The sequence below is a fragment of the Crotalus tigris genome, unplaced genomic scaffold (genome assembly GCF_016545835.1).
Source record: "Crotalus tigris isolate CLP2741 ecotype Arizona unplaced genomic scaffold, ASM1654583v1 scf7180000024427.8105951120:4207309, whole genome shotgun sequence".
Taxonomy (NCBI): domain Eukaryota; kingdom Metazoa; phylum Chordata; class Lepidosauria; order Squamata; family Viperidae; genus Crotalus; species Crotalus tigris.
Window position 1 is genome coordinate 2,929,366 of NW_024100595.1, and position 19,996 is coordinate 2,949,361.

The 19,996-nt window shown below is 42.2% G+C and overlaps 2 protein-coding genes across 2 annotated transcripts in view; one reads left to right on the forward strand and one right to left on the reverse strand.

The window, feature by feature from the left end:
- Window positions 1–6,471, reverse strand: part of TRIM72 (tripartite motif containing 72) — a 29,826-nt gene extending 23,355 nt beyond the window's left edge. Inside the window, exon 1 of the mRNA XM_039330461.1 lies at window positions 6,252–6,471. The gene's annotated coding sequence lies outside the window, so the exon portion shown is untranslated. The remainder of the gene's footprint in view (window positions 1–6,251) is intronic.
- Window positions 6,472–13,625: 7,154 nt separating this feature from the next.
- Window positions 13,626–14,392, forward strand: PYDC1 (pyrin domain containing 1). Its single transcript, XM_039330222.1, has one exon. The coding sequence runs from the start codon at window positions 13,938–13,940 to the stop codon at window positions 14,205–14,207; it is 270 nt and encodes an 89-aa protein (XP_039186156.1). The 5' UTR covers window positions 13,626–13,937; the 3' UTR covers window positions 14,208–14,392.
- Window positions 14,393–19,996: the final 5,604 nt, after the last annotated feature.

Genomic DNA, 19,996 nt, shown 5'->3' on the forward strand with positions numbered 1-19,996 from the left:
TCGGACAGGAGGAAGAGCACCACCGGGCGGGCAGGCAGGTGTCTTGCTCGGCTGTGGCTTGGGGGGCACTTTTTTCAGTGCTATCGTAACTTCGAACAGTCACTAAGCGAACTGTTGTAAGTCAAGGACCACCTGTACTTTATCACTTTTTTCCTTTTTTTTTTTGGGTCATCAAGTTTTTGACACCTTGCTAGGCGACTGGTGGTACTCGGATATTGCCATATCCTAAAAGTGGTACAATGGGTGAAAAGGTTGAAAAGCCCTGCCTTAGACAGCATATTTGTGCATTCAAAATGAATGGCTAAGCTAAGGACAATGAAAGAAATGCTGCCTTTATTTAAACTATCCCCCCTCTTCAGTCATTCCCATTGTTGACTTTCAAGAAATGTAGGGTTTAGTAGACTTAAAATAGTAAGTAATATTTTTGATCCTCCACCAGCCACTCTTTTTCCTTATCCCCAGATTTCTATTGGATTCACATTCCTTAATTCCTTCTCTAAAGAGGGCGTTCTGTTAGGGCTAATGAAGACGATGATATTAGTGCTATTAATTCTGGGAAGCTACCAGAATGACAGCAGTGGATTAGTTTTCTGAATTTCTTCACTGCCATCTTGGGATATGGCAGCCCTAACCATATTCAACCTTTATATATTATATTGTGTCTACAGACAGTTCCACAAACATTATCTGCCTATCAAATCTGTAAAATTTGAATGTCCAAGTCAATGTCATTTTCCTAATATTTCCTCCTCCTCCTCTTCCTCCTCCTCCTCCTCCTCCTCCTCTTTTTCATAAGAGATCATTTGTGCAGGAAAGCTATAGTTATTTGCTTAAGGTAGATAGCATTACAATGGTACCTTGGTACTCAACGTTAATTGGTTCTGGGAGGCAAGTTGAATACCAAAAACGATGAGTACTAAACAAATTTTTCCCATAAGAAATAACGTAGTGCGTCACAAGGCAGCCGACACCGGCAAGTTCTAGTTTGTATGTTGAGTACCAAACAGACAATGAGTACCGGGACTAAATTTTAATATCAAAATGCGTTGAGTACCTAATTCAACGAGTTTCAAAGCAGTTGAGTAGCCTGGAAGTTAAAAATTGAAGGATAGTGTAAAACCAGTGGTGGGATTCAGTCAGTTCGTACCAGTTCGGCCGAACTGGTAGCTACTTTTTTGTTGCCCAGGCCCAGAATGGACTTCTGGAAGCGGCATCCACACAGAGAACCGGTTGTTCCCATATTTGAATCCCACGACTGTGTAGAACTGTTTCAAGCAAACCCTGAGGAAAATCAATTCTCAGTAGTGTGTTCACAATAGAAAATAGGGACAAAATAAACAAAAATAAATTTTAGAAACATATATATTGGCTGTTAATAAAAAATGACTTAGCAGACATTGCAATGCCCTTAGCATTAAGTCAGTAGATAAGGTAGAATGTGCCTTTCTTACAAGCAGAGGTCAAGTCACAACTGTTGCAGTAGAGCTCTCTTTCTGTCAAGGAGCTTGATGTAAACTCTGCTGCAGCTGCTTCTCCTGTGACTGATGGATGGGGCCAGGTTGGTTTCCCCCCTTGACATGACGTTCTTGTTGTGAGAAAAGGGTTGCGCTACAAGCTTTCAGTGGCTATTATTGACCCAAGCAAAATTATGCTTCCCTTCTATCCAGCTCCAGGTTCAGAAGATCATCAAGGTTCTAATTCCGTGGCTTATCAGTATAAAAATAATTAGATATATTTCTGGTGCCTCAAAAAAGGTCTGGGCACACACAAATCTTTGCTCCTGCCGGTTAAATGTGAGTACACACAACTTTAAAGAAAACTGCCATGAAGGAAAAATAATCCTAGCATCGGAAAGATGTCATGTCAGGAATGGAAGATTCAGCCATGGCTCATGGTGAATCAAACTGCCTAAATCACTGATGACGAACCTTTTAGAGACTGAGTGCCCAAAATGCAACCCAAAACCCACTTATGCATCATCAGGTGCCAAGTGGGTGTGGCCCATTGGGTGGGTGTGGCCCATTGGGCGGGCGTGGTTGCAGTGGTAACAGCAGACTTGGTGGGACTAAAAAGTTCAATCAATCAATTCCAACTTTGCAAGATCCTTTTTTTTCCTGCAAGAAATTGAAATTGACTGATTGATTGAACCTTTGTTTTTTTTTTTTTTTTGCACATGGCAGCGGAGGCCTAAAGCAAAAAGGTTTTATAAAACCCAGCTGAAGGCCTAGGACTGGGGCGACGGCACGCGTGCCCACAGAGAGGGCTCTGAGTGCCACCTCTGGCACCCGTGCCATAGGTTCGCCACCATGGCCTAAATGATTCCCAGTACAGGTAATCCTCGACGCCCAACATTTCTGTCGCTAAGCGAGACATTTGTGAAGTGAATTTCGCCCCATTTTACAACCTTTCCATCCACAGTGATTTTAAGTGAATCACTGCAGTTGTTAAATTGGTGACATGGTTGTTCAATGAATCTAGCTTCCCCGTTGACTTTGCTTGTCAGAAGGGCGCAAAAAGTGATCACATGACCCCGGGACACTGCAATCATCATAAATATGAATCGGTTGTCAAGCGTATGAATTTTGATCATGTGACCGTAGGGATACCGCAATGGTCATAAGGGTAAAATACAACCATAAGGCACTTTTTTCAGTGTTAACTTTGACTACTAAATGAACTGTGGTACGTTGAGGGCCGACTGTACATGGTTCCCTTACAATAAATTGAGATAGCCAAGAGCAGCTTTGTGGCAGGGCTCCCATCAATTCAAAGCAGCTTCCTTTACTTGGTGACTGTGCTGTCCCATTCATGCGCACACACACACACACACACACACACAGTGTGATCTGCAGTCTTTGACTTCAACTCCTAGAATCCCTTTATAGAGGGCCAGATTGGGGGAGTACGGCTAAAATGGGGGATCTGAAAAGATTTTCACAGAACTCAAGGCAGAACTTATTTAAGATCTTGATCACTTGGTCCTCCCAAATGTTCTCTGTTCCAGATCTGCCCATCATCACATAGAACTGTGTGATGTGTGGGAGCTGAGATCACCATGGATGATCCTTGTGATACCTCCACTTTTTTGGTGACCTGTTACTTGGGATTTTTCTGAACATAGATTGACCAAACTTCTGGAAGACAGATCAAGCCATGTCCTAGACCAGTGATGGCGAACCTTTTAGAGACCGAGTGCCCAAAAACTGGTCCCGCCCCCATTCCACCCCCTGCCCCAGCCCTGCTCTGCCCCCCCATCCCCCACCCCGCCTGCCCACAGGACCATTCAATGCCTCCAGGGCCTGACGCAGATCGCCCAGGCAGCCCAACAGCGCCCAGCAGTGCCTGCACGATGGGGGGTGAGGCAGATTCTTGTCTACGCTGCCTGGCTGCCATATCCGTGGCTGCGCTACTCCATGTGGGCCACGCTCAGGAGTGACTCTCCTTCAGGGGGGCTGCTGGAGAGGAAGAGGTCACGGGGGGAAGCAAGCTGGGACAACGGCATGTGTGCCCACAGAGAGGGGTGTGAGTGCTGCCTCTGGCACCTGTGTCATAGGTTCACCACCACTGTACTAGACCTAGAAAAACTTGTATGGCAGGATAAAGAGAAAGAGTGGCTGGTGGAGGACCAAAAATACTACTCACCGAGTTATTTTAAGTCTACTAAACCCTACATACTCCAATGGGCCCAGCCCTCTGACTTTGGGGAGACAGACTTAACTTGCTTTCCAGACAGCTTTCCTTTTGTGCAGTGGTTGCTTTCATTGTACAAGAAACTGACTTGGTCTGGTCTGCCTTAAGCAAGAGAGGAATGCTAAGTCTGCAAAGCAGCTGCTGTTTGCAGGGAGGGTGGAAGTGCTCTATATATAGTTCAGAAGGTAATACCACTGTGACAGCTGAAAAACAGCTCCTTCATTTAGCGAGATGCCCGCCTCTTCTTTCTGTTCAGTCTCAGAAATATATGGATGCATTTTAATATAGTCTGCATCTATGTGGCTGAACTAGTAGTGTTTTCCACTGCATGGTATGGTAAATTCAAAACATAGAATTTATGTGAGGAACTCTTCTATCTTTTCTGATTTTTTCTTTCTTTCTTTCGTCTTTTCTTTCTTTTTCTTTTTTTTATCTTTCTTTCCCCCCCTCCCTCCCTCCCTCTCTCCCTCCTTCCCTTCCTCCCTCCCTCCCTCCCTCCCTCCCTCCCTCCCTTCCTTCCTTCTTTTCCTGTTCTTCAAAGAAAATAAAGGAAGCAGGCATAGTTGCTTGAAGATCCCCAGAAAGTTACACGTTTGAATGGAGCTTCGTATCGGGGCGTGAATTTATATTTAGACACAATTAAACATTCTAATCATTTTATCGCGTCCCTAAAATCCAAGTTGCCACATATTTTAAAATATGCCTTACAATACTCTTTTTGTAAAATATATTAACATACAGCATTCATAGTTCTCACGCAGAAAAGATCATTTGTATATCAAAGGGAATTTTGTTTAACACAGAATATTGTGTATATGTTAAAGTTTTCTTTCTGAAAGTCTTTCAATTTATTTTGGTTAAGAACTCATTTTAAAAAAGAAAGAAAATCGCAATCCACTTTACACCTAATTAATATCTGTGTGAGACCCCTTACCAAAAAATACAACAACACATTAATTATTAACGTATTGTAGAAATTCTACCAGTTTCTGCTATTCTGCCTTCCATTCTAGTTTCTATAATATATTGGCTAGCTAGGTCAACAAGCTTTTATGTAGATGAATTTAGTTACTGATAGCAGCAAGTTAGAGAAAATCTTAGCATAGTGGAAAAAACAACCATCCAGAGATTTGAAAATCATATGGGTTGTAGTATACAATATATAATTATGATTTACCTATGCTTGCATTATGCTGAGCTACATCATACCCATTTCAGGGGTTTCTTTGCATGATCTCAGTGTATTTGACTTAAGAATGCAACTTAAACAAAAAATAAAATGGCAATGAATTTTGTTTTTGTAATCAAGGAAAAACCCTGTGGAACTCAAACGTTTTATAACACAAGCCAAACAACAAACTGCTTCATACATTATCCTAAACCAAGGATTGAATAGGGTTGAAGCTGCTCAGAGCCACCTGAATCACAAGATAGGCGGCAAATAAATTTGAGAAAGAAAGAAAGAAAGAAAGAAAGAAAGAAAGAAAGAAAGAAAGAAAGAAAGAAAGAAAGAAAAAAGGGAAGGAAGGAAAGAGAAAGAAAGAAAGAAAGAAAGAAAGAAAGAAAGAAAGAAAGAAAGAAAGAAAGAGGAAGGAAAGAAAGAAAGAAAGAAAGAAAGAAAGAAACAAAGAAAGAAAGAAAGAAAGAAAGAGAAAGGAAGGAAGGAAGGAAGGAAGGAGAAAGAAAGAAAGAAAGAAAGAAAGAAAGAAAGAAAGAAAGAAAGAAAGAAAGAAAGAAAGAAAGAAATCCTTCATGCTTGATAGACCTTCTTATCTACAAAGAAATGATCTACTGATTGCTGCTCCTCTTCTTAATGGACCTTACTCTTCTCTGCTCTACTGGACTGTTTAACAAGAGCTATCCACTGCAAAATTTGACGTACTTCTATATTTCCCTCAAGCATTTGTAAAAGGTGCATTTTTATTTTTAAATTTAGTCTTCAGCTCAGCCTTGATTCCTGGTGACTGCATGGACAAAGCCCTGCAGTTTTCTAGACAACATTTTCAGAAGAGGTTTGCCGCTGTCTAATTCCTAGAACTGAGAGAGAATGGCAGGCATAGAGGCCACCCAACCATCTTTGCCCAACACAGCATGAGAATTCAAAACAAGGACCAGGACCTTATGATAAGGCAAAAGGAAGGAAGGAAGGAAGGAAGGAAGGAAGGAAGGAAGGAAGGAAGGAAGGAAGGAAGGAAGGAAGGAAGGAAGGAAGGGGAAGGGAGGGAGGGAGGGAGGGAGGGAAAGGAAAGGAAAGGAAAGGAAAGGAAAGGGGAAGGAAGGGGAGAGAAGGAGAGGGGAGGAGAGGGGAAGGGAGGGGAGAGAAGGGGAGGGAAGGAGAGGGGAAGAGAGGGGAAGGGAGGGGAGAGAAGGGAAAGAAAGGAGAGGAGGGAAGGGAAGGGAAAGAAAGGAGAGGGGAGGGGAGGAGAGGAGAGGAGAGGGGAGGGGGTGAGGGGAGGGGAGGGAAGGGAAGGGAAGGGAAAGGGAAAGGGAGAGGAAAGGAAAGGAAAGGAAAGGAAAGGAAAAGGAAAAGGGAGAGGAAAGGAAAGGAAAAGGATTCTTACTAGAGCAGAAGATGATTCAAGGCAGAGCAAGTTGTCAGGACTGAAAGATCATTGACTATCCCAGGATAGATGCAGAAGGCAAGTGAGCAGTTCTTGGTTCCGCCCCAGGTCTTCCTATATATAGCTCAATGATACATCATAGTTCCCGGACGTCTAGAACGGCATCCAATTTTCTACGTACATCTCTCAATAGGGCAAGGTAGAGGTGACTATTGGTATGGTAAGGTCACTTCTTACCCCACCAGACACATTCTTGGAATGCTTAGGGTTTGGGGGGCACCCTTCTATTTGCTCAGATTTCCAAGAGCCCTTGAGGAATGAATTGTATGCGTTGTACTGGGAAAATCCCGACCCTGTTCCATTGGAAGACAGCCCTTTGGATTTCTGAGTACTCAGAACAGCTGGGGAAGGAAGCTATCCAGTTTCCTAGCCAATGACATTGCCGAGGGACTACTAGTTCATAACTCGATGTGGGAGGATGGGTAATAACTGGAGGAAATTGAGTAGGTGCCCAACGATGGGATGAGCAATTCAGTTGGATGGCCGATGAACAGACCTGGTTTACAGGAAATGATGGGGAGACTGTCTTGCATCATGAGTGTAGAAGGAAGACGCATGTCTGAAGACTGAATCCTCACCTAGAGACAGCCATGGCGAGGTGGCTCTGCGAGTTTTCCCAATCCATACAGGGATGGGATGTAGGCCAGGCCCTGGGAACAAGGAAGAAATGAATGAAGCATGAAGAGTTTCAAAAAACACTTATGAGAAAGAAGAAAAACGAGAAAGAAACTCAAAATATCTCTGCCTTGATTTTGTTTGGTATAAGATGTGATAGACAGAAATTTTGACCAGGTTTCAGAATTTAGTTTTTTGGGGTGGTTTTTTTTTTTTTTGACAAGGTGAATGAATCTGAAATAGAGGCATGGTGATGTATTGAGTTACAGGGTGGAAATTATCTGGTTGTTGGGAGACCAACCCAATACGTGGAATACTGCATCCAGTTTTGGTCACCACGATGTAAAAAAGATGTTGAGACTCTAGAAAGAGTACAGAGAAGAGCAACAAAGATGATTAGGGGACTGGAGGCTAAAACATATAAGGAATGATTGCTGGAATTGGGTATGTCTAGTTTAATGAAGAGAAGGACGAGGGGGGACATGATAGTAGTGTTCCAATATCTCAGGGGCTGCCACAAAGAAGAGGGAGTCAAGCTATTTTCCAAAGCGCCTGAAGGCAGGACAAGAAGCAATGGTGGAAACTAACCAAAAAGAAAAGCAACCTAGAACTAAGGAGAAACTTCCTGACAGTTAGAACAATTAACCAGTGGAACAACCTGGCTCCAGAAGCGGTGAATGTGCCAACACTGGAAGTTTTTAAGAAGAAACTGGACAACCATTTGTCCGAAATTGTATAGGGTTTCCTGCCTGAGCAGGGGGTTGGACTAGATGACCTCCAAGGTCCCTTCCAACTTTATCATTATTATTATTAACCCCTTTCCTTTCTAGTTTAAAATAATGCCAATAGTCCTTTTTATAATTCAAATATTCATCTGCTCATATGCACCATTCAGGTGCCCTGTACTCATACACAGGTTTACCTATTATTCCAGTAACAGTAACGGAGTTGGAAGGGATCTTGGAGGTCTTCTAGTCCAACCCCCTGCTCTCACAAGTCGCCTATACTATTTCTGATAAATGGTTGTCCACTCTCTTCTTAAAAGCTTTCAGTGATGAGGCAGCCTCAACTTCCAAAAGCAATTTGTTCCACCGGCTAAATGTTCTCACCGTTAGGTGAGATTATAATAAATACATTTATTTCATTGCATTATTTTGCAGCTCCTTGTTGTGAGAACTGGGCCTGTATTTCAGCTGCTCAGAGGAAGAAGCAGTTTCAAAATTAAATCACTTCCATTTTCCAGTAAATGGGGATGAATCACGTCTTGGTTCCCCACCATTGGCAGTTACAGATGGGGCAGGCCAATAGCAAAACGTGTGTAATGAGGTCACCCACAAATGCTGTGAGTTGCCTACTATCATCTATCATGGCATTTGTCTATGGCAGTGATGGCGAACCTTTTAGAGACCGAGTGCCCAAACTGCAAACTAAAACCCACTTATGCATCGTCAAGTGCCGGGTGGATGTGGCCCATTGGCTGGGTGTGGCCAATTGGGTGGGCATGGCTGCGGTGGTAACAGCAGACTGTGTGGGACTAAAAAGTTCAAGTCAATCAATTTCAACTTTGCAAGATCTTTTTTTTCCCACAAGAAATTGAAATTGACTGATTGAATCTTTTTTTTTTTTTTTTGCACACGGCAGCGGAGGCCTAAAGCGAAAAGGTTTTATAAAACCCAGCTGAAGGACTGGGGCGACAGCGCGCATGCCCACAGAGAGGGCTCTGAGTGCCGCCTCTGGCACCTGTGCCATAGGTTCGCCACCACTGGTCTATGGAGATTCTCAGTCATCTAGATCATAGTTATCCCAAAAGGTGCTTTTTCAAGAGACAACTGGACTTTCTTGTTTTTCTTTGAAGACGTTTCGCTTCTTATCCAAGAAGCTTCTTCAGCTCTGACTAGATGGTGGGGAAGGGAAGGATTTATACTCCTTGCAGACAGCTGGTCATTTGCATTCTTTTAGGGAGTCCTTGAGGACATAGGTAAACCTCCAAGTGGCCTCAGTGACTCTAAAAGAAGGCAAATGACCAGCTGTCTGCAAGGAGTATAAATCCTTCCATTCCCCACGATCTAGTCAGAGCTGAAGAAGCTTATTGGATGAGAAGCGAAATGTCTTCAAAGACAAACAAGAAAGCCCAGTTGCCTCATGAAAAATCAACTTTGAGATAATCATGGCATTTGCAGTATTTGCTTTACAATATCGTCATGTACTAGTTATTATTCGGATGTCATTGCAATGGGTACCGGATGCTTGCTATCCAGCTTCTAGAAATTTCTATCTCTACTTTCCGGAGAGTAAGGCAATACAGGCCGTCCTCAACTTATGACTGCAATTTGAGGCCAGAATGGCTGTTGTTAAGCAAGACAGTTGTTAAGTGAGATTTGCCCCATTTTACGATATTTGTTTTGCCGCAGTTGTTAAAAATGAATCACTGTAGTTGTTAAGTTAGCAGCAGAGTTGTTCAGTGGGTCTAACCTCCCCGTGGACTTGACAAAAGGTTGCAAAAAGCGATCATGTGACTCCAGGACACAGCAGCCGTCGTAAATATGAGCCAATGGCCAAGTGTCTGAATTTTGATCATGTGACCGTGGGGATGGTGCAACAGCCGTAAGTCTGAAAAATGACCATGTCATTTTTTTCAGGGCCGTTGTATCTTCGAATGGGCACTAAACAAATGGTTATAAATTGAGGACTACCTGTAGACTTTGGGGAGTGGTTCTATCATACCGTGAGCCATGGTGGCGCAGTGGTTAGAATGCAGTACTGCAGGCTACTTCTGCTGACTGCCGGCTGCCAGCAGTTCGATTCTCACTGGCTCAAGGTTGACTCAGCCTTCCATCCTTCCGAGGTCAGTAAAATGAGGACCCAGATTGTTGGGGGGCAATAGGCTGACTCTGTGAACTGCTTAGAGAGGACTGTAAAGCCCTGTGAAGCGGTATATAAGTCTAAGTGCTATTGCTATACAGGGTTTCCCCAAAAATAAGAGCCAACCAGAAAACAAGCCCTAGCATAGGGGTCTTCAAACTTGGCCCTTTTATGACTTGTGGACTTCAACTCCGAGAATTCCTCAGCCAGGCACACTGGCTGAGGAATTCTGGGAGTTGAAGTCCACAAGTAATATAAGCCCCACCCCCAAAATAAGCCTCAGGTAAGATTGTCAGCAAGATGGACACATCTAGTGCCATATTTTCCCGAATATAAGCCCTAAATGGAAAATAAGCCTTAATGCAGTGGTTCTCAACCTGTGGGTCGGGACCCCATTTGGGGTCGAACGACCATTTCACGGGGGTCGCCAAACAACGCAGTCCGCCATTTTTTTTCTCCTTTTCCTTAGCTGTACTACTCCCTTTTATTCTATTGGCTTTTGAAAGCCAATAGAATAGACTCTCTTGAATAGAGTCTAAGTTTATTGGCTTTCAATAGGAATTGTCCAGGCTGTCTCTGCCCTGCTGAGCCCACCAAAAGTCCCATTCTGCAAACGGTGCTGTACCAGTTGAGTAGTCCTCAATTTACAACCGGTTGAGTAGTCCTCGACTTACAATGGGTTGGGGGTCGCAGCATTAAAAAGGTTGAGAACCACTGCCTTAATGCATCTTTTGGAATAAGAATTAATATAAGACCCGGTTTTATTTTCGGGGAAACACGGTAGAATCATAGGGCTGAAAGGAACTTTGGAGGTCTTCTAGTCCAACCCTGCCCAAGGCAGGAGTCCTTATATCATCCCAGAGAAATGGTTGTTCAATCTGACTGAGAATTTCCACAGACATTTATGGAGAATGAATCTAAGCCCTCTTCCCTGCATCGGCCCTTCAGGTATTGAAAGACAGCTATCATGTCTCCCCAATCTTTCTCTTCATTAGGCTAAAGATAGTTCCTTTGGCTGTTCATTTTACAATTTAGCCTCAAGAATTCTTATCATCTTTGTCGCTCTTCTCTGCATGCTTTCTATGACTTCAACGTCTTTCCAGTTCTAATTACTCAGTTTTTTGCGCAATCCACTGTGACACGGTCACCATTTCAAATTCAGTTCTAAAATCTCTCCAGGAGCCACAGTAATTGCAATCTGAGGGCTTATCAACTGCTGGAAATGTCACCTCATAAGCCTGGATTTAAATCCACATTGGCCAACCATGATGACTGAGACTTCTGGGTATTGTTGTGTTTAACAGGTAACAGCTTAAATAACAATTATGTAGAGATGTTGGAGGCGTATGTTGCACTAATGCAGTTTATCACACCATGTTTTTGGAGAAATCATAAGGGTCTGCTTCACACAAAATACTAAATTGTACAAACCATGGCTGTCTTCATACCAAACCACAATGAAATAAAGTGTTTTACAATTTGGCATGATAGAGAGCAGGCAGGCATTATCCACTTTGATAGCTCATTTTCCAGGATCCTACAGTGCCATCTAATGGCTAATGGCTAATTGATAATGCAAAAATGCATCATTATTATTATTGTGCTATATCTGTTATCTGATGTTGGCGATCACGTTGGCGATTCTGTTTTTATCAGCAACCGCATGAAAAAGTGCTGCTGAGTTTTGTCCAAGCCAGACCCTTAGATTTTGAAGCCATGATGTTCTTCTTCTGCCTGGACCTTATTTGCCTTCAATCTTTCCCTGGAGGATTAAATGAGTATGCCGTATTTTTCTAGGTATCGCATTACATGTCTGAAATATTCTAATTTTCATTTTTTAATTGTTTGGATGATTTCCCTTGGCTTTCCCAGGTGGATTACCACCTCCTCATTTCTGATCTTGTCAAGCCAGCTTATACGTAACAGCTGCCTGTAGATCCACATTTCAAATGCTTCTAGTCTCTTCAGGTGGCCTTCTGTCAGAGACCAACTCTCTACTCCATAGAGCAGGATGGAAAAAATATAAGATCTGACAACCCTGATTTTCAGTCTTAATGCATTATGCATTAATGCAAACCATGTTTCCTAAGAGCTGGAAGGGATCTTGGAGGTCTTCTATTTCAACCTCCTGCTCAAAGCAGGAGCCTTGAAAATATGTTTATTTAGCCCATAATTGTAAAGTAACATTGGGTGGTAGATACAATGGACTGTTCCTCATCTCTATTTTATAGGGTTTTTTAATTTAAAGATGTAGCCAATCATCAATAAAATGGAATGAATTAGCTTATTACTTAATAAGTAATAGCTAAGATAACAATATGTTTCCTTATCTAGAGCTAAAACAGATGCCTCCTTATTTATAGTAAACCATATGTCTTTATCTCTTGGTTAAAACAGATATCCCCTTAAACAAGCATTTTTTTTTTATTTACTTGAACACTGGGCCCTATCGAACAAAATGAAATTCAGTTTAAAGTAACGTTTTACACTGAGGCAGGAAAAGCCAAATGTATAGGTACATTTGTTAACAGCAGTGACTGAGAGGGATCTTGGAATCCTAGTGGACAATCACTTAAATATGAGCTAGCAGTGTGGAGTAGCAGCCAAAAAAACGAATGCAATCCTAGCTTGCATTAACAGAAGGATAGAATCAAGATCTTGTGAAGTGTTAGTACCACTTTATAAAGCCTTAGTAAGACTACATTTAGAATACTGCATCCAATTTTGGTCATCATATTATAAAAATGATGTAGAGATAATTAGGAGGCTGGAGGCTTAAACATATGAAGAACAGCTGCAGGAATTGGGTTTATCTAGTGAAAAGAAGGACTAGGAGTGACATGATACTAGTGTTTCAATATTTGTACAAAGAAGAGGGGGTCAACCTATTCTCCAAAGCACCCGAAAACAAGACAAAAAACAAGGGAGGGAAACTAATCAAGGAAAGAAGCAACTTAGAACTAAGGAAAAATTTCCTAACAGTGAGGACAATTAACCAGTGGAATGGCTTGCCTTCAGAAGCTGTGGCACTGGAGGCTTTTAAGAAAAGACTAAACAGCCATTTGTCTGGAATGGCATAGGTTTCCTGCCTGAGCAAGGGGTTGGACTAGATGACCTCCAAGTTCCCTTCTAACTCTTGTTATTCTGTTATATTATGGTAGTAAGTATTCTGTTATATTATGGATGTCTTCTTTTATATAAGTTTTGCTATATGAGGTGCTCATTTGTTTATAGTGGTTTTATAATTAGTTATTAGGTTTTTTTTCCTAATGGCTTTACAACTGTCCTTGGTGCTCTATGAACTTGGCTTTGTTGCTTGCAGATGTTTCATTACCAAATTAGGTAACATTATTGTTGCTAGTGGGTGTGACTTCCTGTTCATGTGCAGTAGCTTTCCCTGTCAGTGTTGGTTGAGTTGAGGTTTTCTCCTTCATAACTCCTAGATTAGGGTATTGTTTTCTGCTTAATTAGAAAATGTCTATTTTATATCTCTATGAAATGAGTCGCCACTAATAAATCTGTTTTTAAGGGCATTCACTGTGCCAAGGGAAACATGTTTGCATGATTTTTTTTCTCTCTCCAGGTTTTTAAATTTTGTAATGAATTGTTCCAAGTACCTTGAAGTTCCAAGCTGGTACTTTTAAGTTTCCCATAAAAGAAATAAGATACATTAAAGCTACTTTACCCAATCAGATGTATGAAAATACACCTCTTATCCCATCCTCTACGGCCAGGGCGGTTGAGAATTTTATTTGGTTAGTAGTTATAAGAGGCCCAGTGTGCATTTTTCGGTTGTAGCCTCACGCATCTGAAGAGGCAACACGGTGCCAAACGAGGCGCTAATATTAATTACTCGCGCCCTCAGATATCCTGAAAAATTCAAGCGTCGCCCAAATGGCAAGACTGAATCCTTAACTCTCCGGGACCACCACCCCCACCCCCGAAACCTCAAGGATCTCTGTGAGCAACAGGCAAAGGACGAACCGGCGAAGTTGGATTTGGCAGAAGCGAGAAGCCAAAGTGACATTCCACGTCCGCACTTCGATCGAGTCCTCCCACTTCCTAAACTTCACGTTTTGAGGCCCCGCACACGGACACGGCGCCTTTTTCTTCCGAAATTCAGCCTCCCGGGTTTGCAGAAGCAGCGCCATGTCCCTGAGCGTCCGCGACTACATCAGGAAAGTCCTTCGGGACTTGACGGACGACGAGTTCCGGACGTTCAAGGCGAACCTCCGCGACTACCAGGTCGGGCCGGGCTACGAAAACATCCCCCGAGGGGACCTGGAGAACGCGGACGCGCTCAAACTCAGCGACCTGCTGGTCAGATACTACTGCGAGGACTACGCCATGGAGGTGGCGTCCGCGGTGTTGATAGCCAGCAACTGCATGCCCCAGGCGCAGATGCTTCTCGGCCTCTAGAAAGGTAGCGCGCAGGAGCTGGGGCGGGTTTCGGCAGGGGAAAGAAGACTGGACGGTGTGTGTGTGTGTGTGTGTGTTCTCTAACCTAGCAAGCCCCGGATGGGTTGTGCCTCAGTTCCCAGCCCAAGCTCCTTGGAGTAGTCCAGGAGGACCATAGCAATAGCAATAGCACTTAGACTTATATACCGCTTCGTAGTGCTTTACAGCCCTCTCTCTAGTCTAAGCGGTTTACAGAGTCAGCATAATCTGGGTCCTCGTTTTACTGATCTTGGAAGGATGGATGTAGTAATCAGTGCTCAGTCATTGCAGGGTGCAAATATGGCTGACCGCCTTCGCAGAGTTTATTCTTTTTAAACTTTATAGCAAAAGTTTAACATGGCAATAGCATAGCAATAGCATTTCATTGGTTAAACTCCTTACCAATCCTTAAGGATAGAAAGCCAGAGGCCCAAAATGGTGCAGTTTGTTGCAACATCCTGTTGATGTAAGCTAGCTGATATCAGGCAGGTGAGGTCATTGTACCAGCCTGGGTATTTTCCCACATTGCCATGGTGATGTGAAGGGATGAGATAATGTAGAGAGAAGAGGCACACAGGCTTTGGAGGGGCAGTTTGCTGCTCACAACCTCTACCTGGCCCCTATTTCTACAGATGGAAGTGTAGCGTTACCCCCTTAGAGGTCACCAAAGCCCAAGCCAGGGATAAGCAACCTTGGCTCTTTTATGACTCGTGGACTTCAACTCCCAGAATTCCTGAGCCAGCATGGGAATAAACAACATGGTGACTGCTTTAGAAAGAAGGTTGTAGTTTATTGAAGAAGAAGGCCAGGCAGAAAGATGGCTCTGGAAGAAGAAAAAAGAGAGAGCACATGTAGGGAGTGGGTTTTTATACCCTCTTGGGCTTTTGTTTGGAGTTGTTTCCTTTTCCTGTTTGAGGCTTTGTATTTCCTGTGTCATGGACTTTGACCTGAGTCTGAGTATGCCCCTTTGGCATCTGTGAGCTAATCCTATTATGTCCTGTTCTAGAGTTTGGGTGGGGTATGTAGATTTTAGGTGTCTTTGTCTTCCTAAGCTTCTAGCTGGAGGCTGCCAACCTTCCTGGATGGATTATTTACATCTGTATTTCTACAGAGCTGGTTTTGCTTGGGGGAGGGAGACTTGGGGCTGTTAAAAAAAAATGGGCATGCTTTTCTGCCTCTTTAAGATCCTTTGAGGAAATACAATGTTCTGCCCTTTTAATACTTCCTTCTCGGGGGGAGGCTGATTTCCTACAGTCATAAATATGAAAGTTGCCAAGCATCCGAATTTTGATCATGTTGTCAACGCTGCTAATATTGAATATTCTTGCTTTGACAAAATATGCAGAACTGTTTGGTATTTTTAGAGTTAATTCGGATGACAGAGAAAAGGGAGGGGAAATAACAAAACCCCGGGAAAAGGAACGGAAGTGAATCTTTGCCCTCTGGGCTAATTGGAAGATGTGACTTGTGACTGCAAGATAAGGGAGGGGTTTAGCAAGAAAAGTTAGATGCCAGCAAGAGGAATTCAGATTCTGGCATAAACCTTCCATTATGCCTGTGCCGACATTTTGAAGCAATAAAAGACTTTTAGGGAAATCAATGCCTGGAAGTTCTTTGAGGTGTTACATTAGTCAGAACCATGACACACGTGACATGGGGATGCTGCAACAGTTGTAAATGTGAAAAATGGTCAGAAGTCACTTTTTCTGTGCCGTTGTAACTTCAAATGTTCACTACCCTGACTGTTGTAAGTCGAGGACTACCTGCGCCGTTTTTCTGATGGAAGTAAAATAATTTTGCTTTTTCCTTTAGGACCCAAGAATGAAGTATAAATCATCCAGAGTCCTTTGGAGTGGAGTGGCTGTAATAAATCTATAAAATAAAATATAAAGAAGTTCTAGCCAACATCACCCTTCCATCAATCAGAGTCTTTGGCTTTTACTACCTAACTCCGTTTCCGAGACCTCTGCTTCAATCATGTTCCATTGTTTGGACTCAAAAGCTGACTACCAAGATGTCCTCAAATTCCAAGTCTTTGAAGGTCCTCTGCTTCAAGCAACTCAGTCTGGATGGATCCGAAGCCTTCAAATTCTAGCATGGCATGATTTCGAATTAGTCATGTTTTGGGTAGTTTCAACGAGCTTTGTGGCCATCAAATCCTTAACCCGGGAAAAATGTTGCAGTTTTCTTCTGTCTCATAATTGATAGATGAACCATGTTAAAAAAGGAAATACTGATTATGACTACATGCCATCAAGTTGTTATCTACCCTTAATGATCACATAGATCAGGGGTCTTCAAACTTGGCCCTTTTATGACTTGTGGACTTCAACTCCCAGAATTCCTCAGTCAGACACGCTGGCTGAGGAATTCTGGGAGTTGAAGTCCACAAGTCATAAAAGGGCCAAGTTTGAAGACCCCTGACATAGATCTTCTCCAGGAGGTTCCTCCATCTAGCTCCTCCAACAGTGCAACCATCATCACTGTAACGAAATCCATCCATCTTGCTGCTTCATGTCCTCTTTTTTTCTTCCTCTCTTCTCTGAGCTTGGTTGTTTTCTTGCAGACATTTCATTATCCAAACTAGGCAACGTCATTAGTGCTAGTGATGATCATTAGGGCTAGCACTGATGATGTTACCTAATTGGGTAATGAAACGTCTGCAAGAAAACTACTAGAATAGGGGTTCTCAACCTTGGCAGCTTTAAGACTTATGGACTTCAACTCCCAGAATTCCTCAGCCAGCAAAGCCACAAGTCTTAAAGTTGCCAAGGTTGAGAACCCCTGTACTAGAAGCACCAAGGATCCCTTATTTCAATCCTGAGTTACAAATACTCTCCTTTAGTGATCTTCTTTCCTTCCACCTTTCCCAGCATTAGAGCCTTCTCCAGACAGCTGGGTCTTCTCCTTGTGTGACCAAAGTAGGGTAATTTGAGCCTGGTCATTTGACTCAAATCACCTATCCTTACCAAACTCAAGTGCCTTTGATTGTGCCAGCATTGTAAGATTTCCTCATATGAATCTTCTTCTGGCCAAGAAGTTTTTTTTTTTTTAACAAGGTGTTGCTTTCCTACTGTTTCTTTGCCCACTATTGTATTTCCTGAATATTCCGATTCTCAGGGGACCAAACATGAAATGAGTCACAACTACCAAAAGTGATTGTTTTTAAAGCCATTAATTGTAACAAGAGAACAATTGTTTACATGACTTTTTTTTGTCCAGGTTTTAAAATTTTGTAACGACTTGCTGTAAATACCTTGAAGTTCCAAGCTGGTGCTTTTAAATTTCATATAAAGAATTAGGATACATTAAAACTTCTTTATCCAGTCAGGTATCCTACAGATGCATCAAACTGCATCTCTCATCCTCTCCTATATGGCCAGGGAGTGAGGGCGTAGGCCCTAGGGCTAGGCCAGGGCTAGGCAACCTTGGCTCTTTTATGACTCGTGGACTTCAACTCCCAGAATTCCTGAGCCAGCCATGCTGAGGGAAAAGGGAGAGATTTCCAAGCTGAGCCAGGCTGGCTCAGGAATTCTGGGAGTTGAAGCCCATAAGTCATAAAAGAGCCAAGGTTGCCTAGCCTTGGGCTAGGCCAGTGGTTCTCAACCTTTTTAATGCCACGACCCCCAACTGGTCATAAGTCGAGGACTACTCAATCGGTTGTAAGTCGAGGACTACTCAACTGGTGCAGCACCGTTTGCAGAATGGGACTTTTGGCGGGCTCAGCAGGGCAGAGACAGCCTGGACAATTCCTATTGGCTTTTGAAAGCCAATAGAATTAGAATCTATTCAAGAGAGTCTATTCTATTGGCTTTCAAAAGCCAATAGAATAAAAGGGAGTAGCACAGCTAAGGAAAAGGGGGAAAATGGCAGACTGCGTTGTTTGGCGACCCCCATGAAATGGTCGTTCGACCCCAAATGGGGTTCCGACCCACAGGTTGAGAGCCACTGGGCTAGGCTATTAACCTGCTAACAAACTATTAAGAGCTTTTATAAATCATGAATTTGCTTTAGTTAGAGAGACTTATTTTAATCAGTCTGTGCTTTTCCTGAATTATTAGATTCCTCAGTTAACTAACATCTACCTTGAAGGTATTGGAAGACGCTAAAGAGGCTAATTACAAATGTTTCAGTTATAGGCAGTGTTAGTCTGGCTCAGGGGTCTTCAAACTCGGCCCTTTTATGACTCATGGACTTCAACTCCCAGAATTCCTCTAGCTGACCCATTCTAGAGTGTAGCTACGGATAGTCCTCAACTTGCAAACATTTGTTTAGCGGCTGTTCAAAGTTTCAATGGCACTGAAAAAAAAATGACTCATAGCTGTTTTTCATACTTACAACACATCCCTGGGGTTACGTGATCAAAATTCAGACGCTTGGCAACTGGCATGTATTTATGATGGTTGCAGCGTCCCGGGGTCATGTGATCCCTTTTTGCAACTTACTGACAAGCAAATTCAGTGGGAAGCCAGATTCAACTTAATAACTATGTTCACAGCAGCAGCGCTTCACTTAACAATTGTGGCAAGCAAGGTTGTAAAATTCACTTAACAACTGCCTTGCTTAGCAATGGAGATTTTGCGCTCAATAGTGGTCATAAATCAAGGTCTACCTGTGTGCTAACAGTATTATGCAAGTGGGACAATTGCTGGAACAAGAAAATGTGATGTGCGAGCCCACATAAAGAGAATTTATAATGTTTTAATAGAATTGGATTCTGAAACAGAGAGTTAAAGATTGTATGGTAAAATGGGCTCAAAATATTCAAGAGCCGATTCTATTGGATACATGGGAGACAATTTGGGTTAGAAATGTAAAATTTACTCAAGCTCAAAATTTAAGAGAAAACTTTTATAAAATGTTTTACAGGTGGCATTTGGATCCTCAAAAGCTGTCTTGTATGTATTCTAATTTACAGCCCAAATGTTGGAGATGTGGAAGCTTAGATGCAATTATTTTCATATTTGGTGGACTTGTAGAAATATAAAAGCTTTTTGGATTAAGATTTGGTGGAACGTTCAAAAGATTTTTAAGAGAAAGATAAAGTTTACGCCACAATTATTTTTATTAGGTGTTATTGTAGACTTTGATGTTAAAGAAATTAATTTGATGTTGAATCTTATAACAGCTGCAAGATTACTGGTGGGGCAATATTGGAAGAAAGATTCAGTGCCTACTATGGAAGAATGGATAGTCAAGGTGTCTAATTTAGCAGAAATGGCAAAAAATTCCGCTTATTTGAAGGATTATTCACAAGAAAGATACATTTGGGTTTGGAGAAGATGGATAGATTATATTCAGAATAAATATGAGACTAAAAAGTATTATTTAGCTTATGAGTAAATTTTAGATTATTACTAATAGTTTAATATGGTTGAATTTATACTATTTTTAATATTATGGTTTAATTATATTATTATTTTCATTTTTAATTTGTTAATATTTATTTTGAAAAGGAGTTAAAGTATGTCATGGATTTGATTGTTAGTATAGTTGGGTAATGTTAGTTAGATTATGATTGTTTATTTGTAACCCTGTAATCAGCTCTGGGAAGTGGGGGAGGGGGTGGGGTGGGAGGGATTTGGGATATATATTGTATAAAAATTTTTAAAACTTTTAATAAAAAAAATGTGATGTGGTATTCTGCTTAAGCCATGGCTAAGGAAGTTTGGGCAAAGGTCCAGAGGTAAAAAGTTTTATCATTAGCAGGTTACAGAAACCACCCAGAGCTCGAGAGCTTATCAAGTGAACCCTCCCTTACTTATTATGGG